Here is a 19495-nt window from a genome sequence, read left to right as displayed (position 1 = left end):
TTAACGGAACGAAACATTCTATCATTGTGCTTATTTTGTACTTTCCATAACTTCCATACAAATGAATGGAAAAACTTCACCACTTCTCCAATCATTCTCCACCTGAATGCAGTAGCTGCCTTACCAGGCGAGATGGCCAGAATTGGGACCCGCCTCTATCAGATATCTACGCCATGTCTTGTGGATATGCCATACATGTCTGAAAACACCCCTGGAGGTCTATGGTGGTGATGGGGGTTGATGGACACATCCCTGGTAGTCTAGGGCAGTGAATATGGATAATGGTTAAATCCCTGGTGGTCTAGATCTAGCATGTCTCTACTCAATAGAAAGCCATACAGTTGAGAGCCTGAGACATAACTATATTAAAATATATATAGATTATTTTTTTTAAACCTGTGGAAATACACTTCTATGAATCTTCAGAATAGACACTAGTAATTTAGTTTCAGATGAAGACCGTATCTTTTGTTGGCCATCAACACGTTCTAATGAAAGATATGGAAAACATTTTGCTTACGTTGGGTGTCTCAGGGGGACCTCTAAGACAAGATCAGAAGGAATTTCGAAGACTTTTGGATCATCTCCATTGGCTTGTAAGAGAAGAGGCAACACATCAAATCTGCCACCTTTTGGTTTCCAGCCCAGCTGGACGCATAGCTGTAAGACGAAGAGTGGCGATTAAGGCCTTTGAGGAACATCTAGAGCTCAGAGCGCGACTCGTAGACCAATATTCTTTGGTCCAATATATTTCTTATTGTTAGCAGAGAAAGTGGAGATATTATGTGAAGATACAGGAGACGTAAGCTTTAACAATGAGTGGACACTGAGAACATATTGACCAATAGTGATGATGATTGGAAGACCCCAATGGAAACTCGAAAGGAGACAAAAATATTGAGCAGAAGATCATAAACCAAGAACGACATATGAGTATAACATGTTGACCAATAGTGATGATGACGACGACTTTGTAAGGAGATCATGATATTGAGCAGAATATCATAAACCAAGGAAGACATAGACTACATAAGAGAAGACTCAATGTATAAAGTTAGTAAAAGTTGAGCACCAGAGAAAATCCCACCTCGGTCAACTCAATGTTTATTGGATCTCCCACCACAGTCTCATCCTCCTTTCTATATCCCGCATAGCGGATTAACTGACTGTTCCAGATCCTGAAATCTGAGGTCCCATCTTTTCTCTGAGGGAAGATGGTGATGGCTGACCTGTGAACGTAACGAAATAACGTGAAAAACCCATAAGGCGATGGAGGCTACATCAAGATGCCTCAAATGAGGAGTGGGCAAAGTAGAGACCAAGGAGTTGGTGAATGTAAATTAAATGGCACCAATACCCCTTAAGGGTCTACTGTTCTCTTTGGGTACACCAGGATCATCGATAGAGCATTCAATGTACCCAATCATTGGTTTACACATGGTGGGCACCAGTTGTAGACCACCTCAGAGACTACTATGTATGCAACATAGGTGTCAAGCCCAGAGAAGGACTCATTAGTCGTGAAGGTGATCGTCCTTCTCTGCCCACCTGTCACACTGTACCTGAGGTTGCCTTTGTTAGTGGCGTATTTCATATGGTTGCAGATGTAGGTGAACATCTCATGCGTGCTCCGGCAGTCCCTGGCATCAAACAACTGCAGAGATACAAACATAAGATCTACAGCTTCTCGAATAGGAAATGCAATTCTATAATCCATAATAGAAGTCGTCCTAGATATTCCACAATCCGTCTTTAGACCCTGAAGTACCTGAAGCTTTGACCACTGTATCCTGCCCACGCATCGGGAAGTGTTCCTCCAAGCCTGCTTGGCGCCAAAGATCAGCTCCGTCTCTTTGAGTTGATAGGATCCTGTGGTGAGGATCTCCTGCTCCACCTCCTTCATTCGCTCGACGTGAGACTTTGACTGGGATCTAACAGATGCATGAACGTTGTATTACGGTAGGAATCTGGTATTATTTTAGAGTTTCTAAGAGGTGCTGATGAGGTTCAACGGACCCAAACAGATCTGACCACGTCCGACTAATAAATACCCTATGTCCTAAGATAACACTGGAGCGAGGCAATGACTTTCAGGGTAGCTACCTATAGATGGCGCTAGAGAGAGAGAGTTATAAGGAGCACAAGTCTCAGGATGTCAGGGCATGATTAGAGTAGTAGTCCTGCCACACCAACCCCTTACTGCTGCATCAGACATGGCCTGTATGGGGACGAAGATTGAAGGGATGACCAATGACGACAATGGACCCACCTCAAGAATAGATTTCAGAACGATCCATGCTTTAGAGGTGGTTCAGTATCCCCGACCCAACCTCGTGGTTTCCCAAGCAGCGATTTCGGACTTTTCTATGACAGGTATACCACAGGACATTGGCAAATCCTTCCCCTGTCCTATACAATGCAGAACTCCCCTGTCTCTACCCCATAGCTCTGTTCATCCTGAGCCTCCTGGTGTATTTAACAGAGCAGTAGGAGGCAAAGGAACTGTAACCCTGCACTGACAACCCTTACGGGCACCATGATGGCGGACATTAGCGTTTGGCACCTACACTCACCTTTTGATGGAGTTGTAGTACTGGTTGATGAAGTCCTTGGCTTTGGGAAGAAGTTCCTCTGGGGATTTTGGTTCTTGTGGTTGAGGACAGGTCATCTGGGGTGGCAACATGACGGAGCCCAAGCAGCGGGCCTTTGTGCATGCCACATCCTGCGTACAAGTGATTCTGTTATATTTGGAAAACTGGGTGTAAAGCAATACGGCTGCCATTACACCCCCCACGAGGATTGTCACCCAGCTTTGCCAAACCCATGAATGCCAAATCGGCCTGGTTACTTCTCCTGCTCGATTATTGCTGCATAAATAAGCAGATTAGCCATTCAGAAGTCTGGGAAAGTTGGGTGATAAACCTTTAGGGTATTGTAATGGATCTGATCACTTGAAGTTACAGGCCCAAAGCCGGGGGCTGCACTACTGGGAGACCCAGAGGACAAAACGTTGCCTTCTGATTTCATCCAGGGGCCATATTGTTACGGAAACCTTGTGTGGATCCAAATCACCATCCACATCAATGTCCACAGATTAAAAATAAAATTTAAGTTAGTTCGGATGTACATACTTTTGTGGATAGTCATTTGGGTGCACACAAGGTCATTTACTTTGGTATTTTTGTACAGATTGAGTTATTTCACATTTTTTTTTTACCATTCACAAACTTCTGCTGGTTGCCATTGGAAACAGACAGCAATTTAGCGCCTCAGTGCTGTCAGACATGTGACCTAACAGCCCAGCTCTAACTACAATTATCATCTGAACTCCCACAATGCACTGCTCAGAATTGAAAAGCAGTACAAATAAGGCTGTGTTCACATTAGCATTGGAGGTCTCGTTCGGAGCTTCCGTAGCTAATTTTGTAAGATTTGACTGGAGAATATTGATGCATGCGACAAACCCAAAGGACCCCATAATGGTGATTATGGGACCTCAGCTGGGACATGTCTATGTAGGATTATGGAGACTGTTGATATGGGTTCTTACCACTAGGTGGCGCTGGTAACTCACTGCTCTGTATTCCGCACATTACTTGATTGCTTTCCCTAAGAAGAGCTGCATGAATAGCGATTCCCTAATGTACCTCGTCCTCTAATATCAGCGCAAACAGGAATGATCCAATAATGTAAATGAAAGCCACAATAAAAGCAAATTGCCGGCAGCGACATAGGATGTTTATGACAGTCTGCCATAGCTCCATAGTCATCATACAGACTGCAACCTGTACCTTGTCAACAAGAGTGATAATGGAAGTGTATCAGGGAATTGCTATTCATGCAGTTCCCTAATATATTTGTAGGTTCCCCGAAGGAGAACTTTAAGGGAGCCCTGAATACACCTCAGTAAAGGAGTCTAAGTCTGCAGAACACATGGAGATCTCTGTTGTAGGGGGATGGATGCTCCACTATGTACATACAGTGTAGACTATAGATTTCAGGGTATGCAGACATTGTCCTACCTGCTTGGTCTGCACATTTAGCATGTCGTAAGACAGGGTCTGGTTCTCCCAGTTCTTGATGCGGAGACATTTCTGGTTCTGACCTCCGTTAGCTGTACTGTAAGGGAACATAAAAGGTCTGTAAATGTCAACTCATCGGACGCAGGACATATACCGTACTCCCCTCTGATCACCATGTAACAGTTTACATATAAAATTAATCTCCATAAACAGATCCTTATCCAGATCCAGATACTGATCCTGAGTTAGGCTGGGTTCACACGTGGCGGAATTTCACTTAAATTCCGCTGCGGACACTCCGCAGCGTTAATCCGCAGCGGAGCCGTTTGTCCATTGACTTACACTTTAATTTAGCAGTGTTCGTTTAGACGAGGCGTAAAATTCCGCTGCGGAGCATAGGCTGCGGAGCGGAATTTGGTGTCCGCAGCATGCTCTGTCTGTTGCGGAGCAGTGGCGGACTCATGGCGGAATTTCTCCATTGACTTCAATGGAGATTCTAATTTCCGCAATGAAGTCCGCAGCTGTCATGCACATGTTATGTGTGCTGCGGATGCGTCTTGCTTTTTTAACTTGACATTTCTTCATTCTGGCTGGACCTATGTATTTCTAGGTCTACAGCCAGACTGAGGAAGTCAATGGGGCTCCCGTAATGACGGGAGCGTTGCTAGGAGACGTCTGTAAATAGTCACTGTCCAGGGTGCTGAAAGAGTTAAGCGATCGGCAGTAACTGTTTCTGCACCCTGGACAGTGACTACCGATCCCAATATACAGCAACCTGTCAAAAAATAGAAGTTCATACTTACCGAGAACTCCCTGCTTCTGTCTCCAGTCCGGCCTCCCAGGATGACGTTTCAGTCTAAGTGACGGCTGCAGCCAATCACAGGCTAATAACAGGCTGCAGCGGTCACATGGACTGCCGCGTCATCCAGGGAGATCGGGCTGGATGCCGAAGGAGGGATGCGTCACCAAGACAACGGGCGGTAAGTATGAATTTCTTTGACTTTCACAAGGGAAAGTGCTGTCCCTTCTCTCTATCCTGCACTGAATAGGGAGAAGGGAAGTACTTTTACCGCAGTCCGCAGCAGCTAGTCCGCATCAATTTACTGCACATTTTGTGCAGATCCGCAGCAGAATCTGCAACGCAGATTCTGTGCGGCATTGATGCGGACAGTTGCGGAGGAAATCCGCCACGTGTGGTCATGCCCTTATACTCCAGAGCTGCACTCACTATTCTGTTGGTGGAGTCACTGTGTACATACATTACATTACTTATCCTGTACTGATCCTGAGTTACATCCTGTATTATACTCCAGAGCTGCACTCACTATTCTGCTGGTAGAGTCACTGTGTACATTACATTACTTATCCTGTACTGATCCCGAGTTATATCCTGTATTATACTCCAGAGCTGCACTCACTATTCTGCTGGTGGAGTCACTGTGTACATACATTACATTACTTATCCTGTACTGATCCTGAGTTACATCCTGTATTATACTCCAGAGCTGCACTCACTATTCTGCTGGTGGAGTCACTGTGTACATACATTACTTATCCTGTACTGATCCTGAGTTACATCCTGTATTATACTCCAGAGCTGCACTCACTATTCTGCTGGTGGAGTCACTGTGTACATACATTACATTACTTATCCTGTACTGATCCTGAGTTATATCCTGTATTATACTCCAGAGCTGCACTCACTATTCTGCTGGTGGAGTCACTGTGTACATACATTACATTACTTATCCTGTACTGATCCTGAGTTATATCCTGTATTATACTCCAGAGCTGCACTCACTATTCTGCTGGTGGAGTCACTGTGTACATTACATTACTTATCCTGTACTGATCCTGAGTGCCATCCTGTATTATACTCGAGCTGCACTCACTATTCTGCTGGTGGAGTCACTGTGTACATACATTACATTACTTATCCTGTACTGATCCTGAGTTACATTCTGTATTATACTCCAGAGCTGCACTCACTATTCTGCTGTTGGAGTCTCTCAGGATCAGTACAGGATAAGTAATGTAATGTATGTACACAGTGACTCCACCAACAGAATAGTGAGTGCAGCTCTGGAGTATAATACAGGATGTAAGTCAGGATCAGTACAGGATAAGTAATGTAATGTATGTACACAGTGACTCCACCAGCAGAATAGTGAGTGCAGCTCTGGAGTATAATACAGGATATAACTCTGGATCAGTACAGGATAAGTAATGTAATGTATGTACACAGTGACTCCACCAGCAGAATAGCGAGTGCAGCTCTGAAGTATAATACAAGCTGCAGGCTATATTAAACCCACAGCTTAATAACAGCAGGATACCATTCTACATTGCAAATATTTATTAGAGTCACATAGTAAGAATTACAGATCCAACAACAGTAACTTGTTAAAGTCTCCAAGTGATTTTCTCCTAATCTATGCATTAGGTGTTCATGGGTTAATGAGCAGAACTAAATGGGGTATTAATGTTGAAGCGGTTGTACAGGATTAGAAAAAGATGGCTGTTACCTTCTAAAAACACTGCCAAACCTGTCCACAGGTTGTGAGTGGTATTGCAGGTCAGTCCTATTTATTTCATTGGAGCTTAGCCGCAATACAAGAACCAACCGATGGACAGGTATAGCAATGTTTCTAGAAGAAAGCAGCCATGTTTTTCTAATCCAATCAGATCCTGTTCATTTCGAATCCACAAACAGCAGCATGTTGACAGTTTCCAGCTGGCAAGAGATAAATTATTATTTTTTGACTGGCACTGGACGATATTGAAAACAGCGAAGAGCATTAACAATGTGCTAAATTATACGGGGGGGGGGGATATGTGTAGCAGGACACGATGCACATGGATCTGGACGTGGAAAAGCTGACCTCGCAAACCAACGGACGTCACTTTCCTGAACAAAACAATGGAAATCCCGGCACCTTTCACGGCCGCTACGCTGGCTTGGGCTTGATGGGAAATGAGATGTTAATATTAAAACTGGGCTCGTCTTTCCTATATACTGGTGTGTACACCTGGGGAAAGTGCAGGAGAATAAGTGTGACCTCCAAGTCATCACCTCATGCCAACCAGAGACCACAATCATGGTGCTGATGAGGGTCAACGGACCCAAACAGATCTGACCACGTCCGACTAATAAATACCCTATGTCCTAAGATGACACTGGAGCGAGGCAGTAACTTTCAGGGTAGCTACCTATAGATGGCGCTAGAGAGAGAGAGAGTTATAAGGAGCACAAGTCTCAGGATGTCAGGGCATGATTAGAGTAGTAGTCCTGCCACAGGTTGGAGATCACTGCCCGAGAGTATTCTGCAAGTTGCAATATCTCATGTTGTCTAGCAGCGCTATATCAGGGAGGCCCTTTTTAGGGGTGAACACTTTGGTCAGACAGGGGAACGGGTAGGGGGAAAACTGAGAAAAGTATCGCACTATGCAGGTAAACAGTGAGATACATCACCCAAACCCTCCCCCGGGCAGAGCGCTACCTGAATCACTGTGCCCGGGGAAGCTCCTGATATCACCGTCTATATATGGACGGTGACGGTTGGACCTTTGACATGTCGGAATACTCGGCCAGAGGGTCCGCAACGCACTGGCTGGCGTTTCTGTTCCCCGGAGAAGTCTCATATATGGATAGTGATGTGATTTACATCCGTCACTTATAAGCTCCCATGTTAAAAACAGTAAACCGTGCAGTATACTTTTTATTTTTTATTTTGCGGGGTCCCTCAGGATGGAATAGTGTGATCTACTAGACTGTGCCATCCTCCAAAAAACATAATAATGGGTATACGGACATATACCAGCCCGACGGAGACTAAAAGGACACACATTATGGTCTCTGCTGGACTAATGGAGCCCTATAAACACGCGAATCGTAGAGCCAAAACGTGATGTGAACAGGGCCCTGACCCGACCGTTCCAGCATGGATGGAGCTATAATATATATATAATGACTTTTGCTTTATGTTGTGTGTATATTGATACATGTGTAATATGTGTAAAGTATTTATTAAACGTTACTCTGTATACCAGTTGTTAAGAAGCCAGCACTAAGTTGCCTAGCAACCCCCATCTTCCTGTCTGGGTGGCCACCACTTGAGCACATGTAGCGGTGTGTATGGGAGTGGTCACAGGAAGTTCTGTGCGCTGTACTATTTACTTCCTCTCCACGTGGCACATGAAATATGGAAGTTTAAAAGGGCCCGTCCAGGATTACTAAAAGTTGTATTTTTCAGTGTTTTTTTTTTTTTTTTTGTAATCCTCAACAATTTAGTGCAGGTAGAAGAGTGTAAGTTTAACCCCTTGCGCGTCACTTTGAGACTCCATTTAATGGGGGCGTATTTACCCAGTAGCTCATCTATATAGGGCTTCTAGTAGATGTAGTGGTGCTCGGGCTTCTCGTGGCGTGAGTCCTGCAGGGAGTAGTAGTCCCCAAAACTGACAGCATGAAAAATATGAGCCCCGATCTTATTTCTTATCATTGCTGCGACGCGTGGTCAGGGGAGATGGAGACGCAGCTGCCAAAATATAAACACAATGTCCAGCGCAATGAGATACGGGAAATTATCACCTGATCCGGTATTAAACCCCCCAACGTCACATGACCACCGTGCAGAAATACCGGACCAACGGTCGCCAAAAAGAACAGAGGACAAATTCACGAATGTCCATCATTGCTGGGGGGGAGCCAGGGTCCAGAATTTTATGGTTGTTCAAGATAGTCTGCAGAATATATCACTATGTGTCTGTCAGGAGGTAGAGGAGCGATGTTCTGCAGATCTGTAGAGAGGTCAGTGGTGTAATAATCTGCCGGATATATCACTATGTATCTGTCAGGAGGTGGAGGAGCAATGTTCTGCAGATCTGTAGAGAGGTCAGTGGTGTAATAATCTGCAGGATATATCACTATGTATCTGTCAGGAGGTAGAGGAGCAATGTTCTGCAGATCTGTAGAGAGGTCAGTGGTGTAATAATCTGCAGGATATATCACTATGTATCTGTCAGGAGGTGGAGGAGCAATGTTCTGCAGATCTGTAGAGAGGTCAGTGGTGTAATAATCTGCAGGATATATCACTATGTATCTGTCAGGAGGTAGAGGAGCGATGTTCTGCAGATCTGTAGAGAGGTCAGTGATGTAATAATCTGCAGGATATATCACTATGTATCTGTCAGGAGGTAGAGGAGCAATGTTCTGCAGATCTGTAGAGAGGTCAGTGGTGTAATAATCTGCAGGATATATCACTATGTATCTGTCAGGAGGTAGAGGAGCAATGTTCTGCAGATCTGTAGAGAGGTCAGTGATGTAATAATCTGCAGGATATATCACTATGTATCTGTCAGGAGGTGGAGGAGCGATGTTCTGCAGATCTCTAGAGAGGTGAGTGGTGTAATAATCTGCAGGATATATCACTATGTATCTGTCAGGAGGTAGAGGAGCAATGTTCTGCAGATCTGTAGAGAGGTCAGTGGTGTAATAATCTGCAGGATATATCACTATGTATCTGTCAGGAGGTAGAGGAGCAATGTTCTGCAGATCTGTAGAGAGGTCAGTGATGTAATAATATGCAGGATATATCACTATGTATCTGTCAGGAGGTAGAGGAGCAATGTTCTGCAGATCTGTAGAGAGGTCCGTGGTGTAATAATCTGCAGGATATATCACTATGTATCTGTCAGGAGGTAGAGGAGCAATGTTCTGCAGATCTCTAGAGGTCTGTGGTGTAATAATCTGCAGAATATATCACTATGTATCTGTCAGGAGGTAGAGGAGCGATGTTCTGCAGATCTGTAGAGAGGTCAGTGGTGTAATAATCTGCAGAATATATCACTATGTATCTGTCAGGAGGTAGAGGAGCAATGTTCTGCAGATCTGTAGAGAGGTCAGTGGTGTAATAATCTGCAGAATATATCACTATGTATCTGTCAGGAGGTGGAGGAGCGATGTTTTGCAGATCTCTAGAGAGGTCAGTGGTGTAATAATCTGCAGGATATATCACTATGTATCTGTCAGGAGGTAGAGGAGCGATGTTCTGCAGATCTGTAGAGAGGTCAGTGGTGTAATAATCTGCAGAATATATCACTATGTATCTGTCAGGAGGTAGAGGAGCAATGTTTTGCAGATCTGTAGAGAGGTCAGTGGTGTAATAATCTGCAGGATACATCACTATGTATCTGTCAGGAGGTAGAGGAGCAATGTTCTGCAGATCTGTAGAGAGGTCAGTGGTGTAATAATCTGCAGGATATATCACTGTATCTGTCAGGAGGTAGAGGAGCAATGTTCTGCAGATCTGTAGAGAGGTGAGTGGTGTAATAATCTGCAGGATATATCACTATGTATCTGTCAGGAGGTAGAGGAGCAATGTTCTGCAGATCTGTAGAGAGGTCAGTGGTGTAATAATCTGCAGGATATATCACTATGTATCTGTCATGAGGTAGAGGAGCAATGTTCTGCAGATCTGTAGAGAGGTCAGTGGTGTAATAATCTGCAGGATATATCACTATGTATCTGTCAGGAGGTAGAGGAGCGATGTTCTGCAGATCTCTAGAGAGGTCAGTGGTGTAATAATCTGCAGGATATATCACTATGTATCTGTCAGGAGGTAGAGGAGCGATGTTCTGCAGATCTCTAGAGAGGTCGGTGGTGTAATAATCTGCAGGATATATCACTATGTATCTGTCAGGAGGTAGAGGAGCAATGTTCTGCAGATCTGTAGAGAGGTCAGTGGTGCAATAATCTGCAGGATATATCACTATGTATCTGTCAGGAGGTAGAGGAGCGATGTTCTGCAGATCTGTAGAGAGGACAGTGGTGTAATAATCTGCAGGATATATCACTATGTGTCTGTCAGGAGGTAGAGGAGCAATGTTCTGCAGATCTGTAGAGAGGTTAGTGATGTAATAATCTGCAGGATATATCACTATGTATCTGTCAGGAGGTAGAGGAGCAATGTTCTGCAGATCTGTAGAGAGGTCAGTGATGTAATAATCTGCAGGATATATCACTATGTATCTGTCAGGAGGTAGAGGAGCGATGTTTTGCAGATCTGTAGAGAGGTCAGTGATGTAATAATCTGCAGAATATATCACTATGTATCTGTCAGGAGGTAGAGGAGCGATGTTCTGCAGATCTGTAGAGAGGTCAGTGGTGTAATAATCTGCAGGATATATCACTATGTATCTGTCAGGAGGTAGAGGAGCGATGTTCTGCAGATCTGTAGAGAGGTCAGTGGTGTAATAATCTGCAGGATATATCACTATGTATCTGTCAGGAGGTAGAGGAGCGATGTCCTGCAGATCTGTAGAGAGGTCAGTGGTGTAATAATCTGCAGGATATATCACTATGTATCTGTCAGGAGGTAGAGGAGCAATGTTCTGCAGATCTGTAGAGAGGTCAGTGGTGTAATAATCTGCAGGATATAACACTATGTATCTGTCAGGAGGTAGAGGAGCAATGTTCTGCAGATCTGTAGAGAGGACAGTGGTGTAATAATCTGTAGGATATATCACTATGTATCTGTCAGGAGGTAGAGGAGTGATGTTCTGCAGATCTGTAGAGAGGTCAGTGGTGTAATAATCTGCAGGATATATCACTATGTATCTGTCAGGAGGTAGAGGAGCAATGTTCTGCAGATCTGTAGAGAGGTCAGTGGTGTAATAATCTGCAGAATATATCACTATGTATCTGTCAGGAGGTGGAGGAGCGATGTTCTGCAGATCTGTAGAGAGGTCAGTGGTGTAATAATCTGCAGGATATATCACTATGTGTCTGTCAGGAGGTAGAGGAGCAATGTTTTGCAGATCTGTAGAGAGGTCAGTGATGTAATAATCTGCAGGATATATCACTATGTGTCTGTCAGGAGGTAGAGGAGCGATGTTCTGCAGATCTGTAGAGAGGTCAGTGGTGTAATAATCTGCAGAATATATCACTATGTATCTGTCAGGAGGTGGAGGAGCGATGTTCTGCAGATCTGTAGAGAGGTCAGTGGTGTAATAATCTGCAGAATATATCACTATGTATCTGTCAGGAGGTAGAGGAGCGATGTTCTGCAGATCTGTAGAGAGGTCAGTGGTGTAATAATCTGCAGGATATATCACTATGTATCTGTCAGGAGGTAGAGGAGCAATGTTTTGCAGATCTGTAGAGAGGTCAGTGATGTAATAATCTGCAGAATATATCACTATGTATCTGTCAGGAGGTAGAGGAGCAATGTTCTGCAGATCTGTAGAGAGGTCAGTGGTGCAATAATCTGCAGAATATATCACTACGTATCTGTCAGGAGGTAGAGGAGCAATGTTCTGCAGATCTGTAGAGAGGTCAGTGATGTAATAATCTGCAGGATATATCACTATGTATCTGTCAGGAGGTAGAGGAGCAATGTTCTGCAGATCTCTAGAGAAGTCAGTGGTGTAATAATCTGCAGGATATATCACTATGTATCTGTCAGGAGGTGGAGGAGCAATGTTCTGCAGATCTGTAGAGAGGTCAGTGGTGTAATAATCTGCAGCATATATCACTATGTATCTGTCAGGAGGTAGAGGAGCGATGTTTTGCAGATCTGTAGAGAGGTCAGTGATGTAATAATCTGCAGAATATATCACTATGTATCTGTCAGGAGGTAGAGGAGCGATGTTCTGCAGATCTGTAGAGAGGTCAGTGGTGTAATAATCTGCAGGATATATCACTATGTATCTGTCAGGAGGTAGAGGAGCAATGTTCTGCAGATCTGTAGAGAGGTCAGTGGTGTAATAATCTGCAGGATATATCACTATGTATCTGTCAGGAGGTAGAGGAGCAATGTTCTGCAGATCTGTAGAGAGGTCAGTGGTGTAATAATCTGCAGGATATAACACTATGTATCTGTCAGGAGGTAGAGGAGCAATGTTCTGCAGATCTGTAGAGAGGTCAGTGGTGTAATAATCTGCAGGATATATCACTATGTATCTGTCAGGAGGTAGAGGAGCAATGTTCTGCAGATCTGTAGAGAGGTCAGTGGTGTAATAATCTGCAGAATATATCACTATGTATCTGTCAGGAGGTGGAGGAGCGATGTTCTGCAGATCTGTAGAGAGGTCAGTGGTGTAATAATCTGCAGAATATATCACTATGTATCTGTCAGGAGGTAGAGGAGCGATGTTCTGCAGATCTGTAGAGAGGTCAGTGGTGTAATAATCTGCAGGATATATCACTATGTATCTGTCAGGAGGTAGAGGAGCAATGTTCTGCAGATCTGTAGAGAGGTCAGTGGTGTAATAATCTGCAGGATATATCACTATGTATCTGTCAGGAGGTAGAGGAGCAATGTTCTGCAGATCTGTAGAGAGGTCAGTGGTGTAATAATCTGCAGGATATAACACTATGTATCTGTCAGGAGGTAGAGGAGCAATGTTCTGCAGATCTGTAGAGAGGTCAGTGGTGTAATAATCTGCAGCATATATCACTATGTATCTGTCAGGAGGTAGAGGAGCAATGTTCTGCAGATCTGTAGAGAGGTCAGTGGTGTAATAATCTGCAGAATATATCACTATGTATCTGTCAGGAGGTGGAGGAGCGATGTTCTGCAGATCTGTAGAGAGGTCAGTGGTGTAATAATCTGCAGGATATATCACTATGTGTCTGTCAGGAGGTAGAGGAGCAATGTTTTGCAGATCTGTAGAGAGGTCAGTGGTGCAATAATTTGCAGGATATATCATGATCCATCACGATTGTTGTAAATAGATCAGTCCTCTCCATCCCGGATCTCAGGTCAGCTGAGCCTGTGTGTAATTACCAGTGCAGGTCTCATATTTACCTCTCTTTTCGCAGCCTTTGGCTCCTTGACATTCTGATCAGGATTTACACAGTTCACCTGGGGGTCTGGGGTCACCTGGCTGCAGGGAAGAGACATCGCAGGGACCCCCCAATCCATCAGTCATCCTTTTCAGGAAACAAATGCCTCAAAATAGGACAATAAGACTCAAAACTAATACACACACAGGGCACTCTACTCCCTAACACACACACACACGGGGCACTCTACTCCCTAACACACACACACACTGGGCACTCTACTCCCTAACACACACACTGGGCACTCTACTTCCTAACACACACACACACGGGGCACTCTACTCCCTAACACACACACACTTGGCACTCTACTCCCTAACACACACACTGGGCACTCTACTTCCTCACACACACACACACACACACACACACACACACACACACACACACACACACACACACACAGGGCACTCTACTCCCTAACACACACACACACACACACACACACACACGGGGCACTCTACTCGCTAACACACACGGGGCACTCTACTCGCTAACACACACGGGGCACTCTACTCCCTAACACACACACTGGGCACTCTACTCCCTAACACACACACACGGGGCACTCTACTCCCTAACACACACACACACACACACACACACGGGGCACTCTACTCCCTAACATACACACACGGGGCACTCTACTCCCTAACACACACACACGGGGCACTCTACTCCCTAACACACTGAGCACTCTACTCCTTAACAAACACACTGGGCACTATACTCCCTAACACACTGGGCACTCTACTCCCTAACACACACACACACACACGGGGCACTCTACTCCCTAACATGCACATGTGGCACTCTACTCCCTAACATGCACATGTGGCACTCTACTCCCTAACATGCACATGGGGCACTCTACTCCCTAACACACACACGGGACACTCTACTCCCTAACATGCACATGTGGCACTCTACTCCCTAACATGCACATGGGGCACTCTACTCCCTAACACACACACGGGGCACTCTACTCCCTAACATGCACATGTGGCACTCTACTCCCTAACATGCACATGGGGCACTCTACTCCCTAACACACACACGGGACACTCTACTCCCTAACACACTGGGCGCTCTACTCCCTAACACACACACATGGGGCACTCTACTCCCTAACACGCACACGGGGCACTCTACTCCCTAACATGCACACGGGGCACTCTACTCCCTAACACACACACAGGGCACTCTACTCCCTAACACACACACTGGGTACTCTACTCCCTAACACACACACTGGGCACTCTACTCCCTAACACAAACACACGGGGCACTCTACTCCCTAACATGCACATGTGGCACTCTACTCCCTAACATGCACATGTGGCACTCTACTCCCTAACATGCACATGTGGCACTCTACTCTTTAACATGCACATGGGGCACTCTACTCCCTAACATGCACATGGGGCACTCTACTCCCTAACATGCACATGGGGCACTCTACTCCCTAACACACACACACGGGACACTCTACTCCCTAACACACTGGGCGCTCTACTCCCTAACACACACACACACACACACACACACACACACACACGGGGCACTCTACTCCCTAACATGAACATGGGGCACTCTACTCCCTAACACACACACGGGGCACTCTACTCCCTAACACACTGGGCACTCTACTCCCTAACACACACACATGGGGCACTCTACACCCTAACACACACACACACGGCACCCTACTCCCTAACACACACACACAAACACACACACACACACACACACACACACGGGGCACTCTACTCCCTAACACACACACACACACACGCACGCACACACACAGGGCACTCTACACCCTAACACACACACACACACACACACACACGGGGCATCCAACTCCCTAACACACACGCACCGGGCACTCTACTCCCTAATGCACACACATGGGGCCCTCTACTCCCTAATGCACACACACGGGGCCCTCTACTCCCTAACACACACACATGGGGCCCTCTACTCCCTAACACACACACATGGGGCCCTCTACTCCCTAATGCACACACACAGGGCGCTCTACTCCCTAACACACACACACACACACGGGACGCTCTATTCCCTAACACACACACACACACCGCACTCTACTTACTATACATTAGTTAGCACTTACTCGCAGATACAGAGTGTGTCTGATTGACTACAACTTCCACAACCCGTCACTACTACTCAGAGCACCTACTCACTGATACAGAGTGTTTCTGATCCGCAGTTCAACTAATTCTGAAGGCATTTATTCACTGAGACACATTTCTGGCACACTTTGTATTGGTGTGTATGTGCTCTTAGTAGTAGTGACAGAGTGTTTCTAGACCACTTATTCACAAATATTCAGCACCTATTCAGTGATCTAGTGTTTCAAGCCTATCTACAAATATGGCACTTACTCACTAAAAATCCAGTTTTTCTAACCTACTTCCTCGATTAAAGAGCACTCACTGATCCAGTATTAGCCTACATACTAATGCTCAGAGTACCTACTCACTGAGCCAGTATTTCTAGCCTATTTACACACAAACTCAGAACACTTACTCACTGATCCATTGTTTCTGATTCACTTTCTAAGGACAGATCTTGGATTATTGCGTTTGCACGTTAAATTGCATTGCGATTTTGGAATGCATTGTTAGCGAATGGCAGTGATGACGTCGCATGTGTAGATTTCAACCTCAGTTTGTGCTGCCAAAGACGGCTGATATATTGCCTGTGAGTTTCGCAATTTTGCAGTGCAGTATATCATAACGCCATGGAGTCCTGGCCTTACTAGAGCACATATTCACTGGCACAGTGTTTCTGACCCACCTGCTCACTAATACCCAGAACACTTACTCACCAATCCCCAATGTACTTGGCTTAGTAGCTCATTAACTCACTAGGCCATGAGATTGATGGTAACTATACAGTGTACTCTCCAGCCGACCTCTAATACACAAGACACACAACTCCACATTCGCAAGTCGCATCATTTACCACATGACGGTGCACTTACTCACTGTTCACTATCACGCAGCGTACTCACTAGTCATTCCTGAGCACCTGCCCTTATCCTCGTACTTCTCCAGCTCTTATCGTCCCTACATCTGAAGTGTCCCTCAGTCTCTACGTCTGCTCCGTCACTTCCAATGACCTTTTTCATTAGTGAGCTATGTAAAGCCGGACACGGACACCCGATCTGGGCACATTATCAGGCGGTGTACTGAGCTATATCCAGTAATCGTGTGATTAGCACCTACATACAGACACCAGCGACACATACATTACACACACCAGCGACACATACATTACAGACACCATCAAAGTATACAGTGAAGGAAATAAGTATTTGATCCCTTGCTGATTTTGTAAGTTTGCCCACTGTCAAAGACATGAACAGTCTAGAATTTTTAGGCTAGGTTAATTTTACCAGTGAGAGATAGATTATCTAAAAAAAAAAACATAAAATCACATTGTCAAAATTATATATATTTATTTGCATTGTGCACAGAGAAATAAGTATTTGATCCCTTTGGCAAACAAGACTTAATACTTGGGGGCAAAACCCTTGTTGGCAAGCACAGCAGTCAGACGTTTTTTTTGGAGTTGATGATGAGGTTTGCACACATGTTAGATGGAATTTTGGCCCACTCCTCTTTGCAGATCTTCTGTAAATCATTAAGATTTCGAGGCTGGGAACGAGTGCTGGAGGCCCAGGACACTAAGGGGCTTATTTCGGTGCTATATAGTATGCTACTTACTAAATTCCTAGGAGATCCGTTGGTAGAGACTAGACGAAAATGGGAAGAGGATGTAGGGACGATAGCGGATGAAGAATGGGAGGAATTAATCGGATCGCCCAAAATAATCTCTATTAGTGTGGCACACAGGAGGTCGCAACTCTTTCTGCTGCATAGGGTGTATAGGACACCTAAGGTGCTGTGGCAAATGCGAATTAGAACAACAAAAGAGTGTCCCAGATGTATGTTTGATGGAGCAGATATAAAGCATATGTTTTGGAGTTGCCCAAAGCTGAATATATATTGGAAAGCAGTGAAGGGAATGGTATCTAGAGTATATGGTAGAGATTTCCCACTGGAACCTAAGATCTTTTTATTGGGTTGCATGGGGGAGGAAGGAGGAGATGGGGTAGAATTACTGGCTATAAAAAAGGTTCTGTACCATCATAGGAAATTAATTGCAAAATATTGGTTGCAGGCGGATCCCCCGGAGGTGGCTGAGCTAGTTGGATATGTTAATCACACAGTATCACTGGAACACCGAATATATCTAAAAAGAGGGGCAATGCATAAATATGAGAAGCAATGGAGTAAATGGGTGAACACCTATAGTAATGCGGCACATTAGATGGGATTTGAAGGTGGACTGACGCATATATATGTGTAAAGTATGGTGAAATCACGGGCAGGCATACAGGAAGGAGGGAAGAGGTGGAGGGACTTGGCGAATCAAGGAACAGAGGAGGTACTGCGAAAGGGGGGGGGAGGTCGGGTGTTAGGGTTAGGGAAAGGGATATATATACTGGTACAACTAATGATGATGGAAGGCAAAGTGTAATGTAAATTACAGGAATTTTGTTCTAAGCACAAGATGTTATGTTGGTACTTTGCTTTTTCTCCTGTTGACTGATTCTTTGTACTTTATCAGAAATGAAAAGGATGTATAATTCATGTTGTATTTTCAATAACAACTTGTCTGATTTAAAAAAAAAAAAGATTTCGAGGCTGTCGCTTGGCAACTCGGATCTTCAGCTCCCTCTATAAGTTTTCGATGGGATTAAGGTCTGGAGACTGGCTAGGCCACTCCATGACCTTAATGTGCTTCTTTTTGAGCCACTCCTTTGTTGCCTTGGCTGTATGTTTCGGGTCATTGTCGTGCTGGAAGACCCAGCCACGAGCCATTTTTAATGTCCTGGTGGAGGGAAGGAGGTTGTCACTCAGGATTTGACGGTACATGGCTCCATCCATTCTCCCATTGATGCGGTGAAGTAGTCCTGTGCCCTTAGCAGATAAACACCCCCAAAACATAATGTTTCCACCTCCATGCTTGACAGTGGGGACGGTGTTCTTTGGGTCATAGGCAGCATTTCTCTTCCTCCAAACACGGCGAGTTGAGTTAATGCCAAAGAGCTCAATTTTAGTCTCATCTGACCACAGCACCTTCTCCCAATCACTCTCAGAATCATCCAGATGTTCATTTGCAAACTTCAGACGGGCCTGTACATGTGCCTTCTTGAGCAGGGGGACCTTGCGGGCACTGCAGTATTTTAATCCATTACGGCGTAATGTGTTACCAATGGTTTTCTTGGTGACTGTGGTCCCAGCTGCCTTGAGATCATTAACAAGTTCCCCCGTGTAGTTTTCGGCTGAGCTCTCACCTTCCTCAGGATCAAGGATACCCCACGAGGTGAGATTTTGCATGGAGCCCCAGATCGATGTCGATTGACAGTCATTTTGTATGTCTTCCATTTTCTTACTATTGCACCAACAGTTGTCTCCTTCTCACCCAGCGTCTTACTTATGGTGTTGTAGCCCATTCCAGCCTTGTGCAGGTCTATGATCTTGTCCCTGACATCCTTAGAAAGCTCTTTGGTCTTGCCCATGTTGTAGAG

At 45.0% G+C, this 19495-nt stretch overlaps 1 protein-coding gene across 4 annotated transcripts in view; it reads right to left on the bottom strand.

Annotated features, from left to right (window-relative positions):
• NOS3 (nitric oxide synthase 3) overlaps positions 1 to 19495 on the bottom strand; it is a 148948-nt gene that overhangs the window by 32886 nt on the left and 96567 nt on the right. For all 4 annotated transcript variants that reach the window (XM_075827823.1, XM_075827822.1, XM_075827824.1 and 1 more), the window contains 6 exons: positions 4023 to 4119; positions 2574 to 2722; positions 1769 to 1931; positions 1563 to 1654; positions 1088 to 1229; positions 521 to 660 (listed from right to left, as the gene is read on the bottom strand). In XM_075827823.1, the coding sequence (XP_075683938.1) occupies positions 521 to 660; positions 1088 to 1229; positions 1563 to 1654; positions 1769 to 1931; positions 2574 to 2722; positions 4023 to 4046 (710 nt within the window). In that variant the 5' untranslated portion in view covers positions 4047 to 4119. The remainder of the gene's footprint in view (positions 1 to 520; positions 661 to 1087; positions 1230 to 1562; positions 1655 to 1768; positions 1932 to 2573; positions 2723 to 4022; positions 4120 to 19495) is intronic.

The sequence above is a fragment of the Rhinoderma darwinii genome, chromosome 5 (assembly GCF_050947455.1).
Source record: "Rhinoderma darwinii isolate aRhiDar2 chromosome 5, aRhiDar2.hap1, whole genome shotgun sequence".
Lineage (NCBI taxonomy): Eukaryota > Metazoa > Chordata > Amphibia > Anura > Rhinodermatidae > Rhinoderma > Rhinoderma darwinii.
This window is presented reverse-complemented; position numbering and strand designations above follow the sequence as displayed.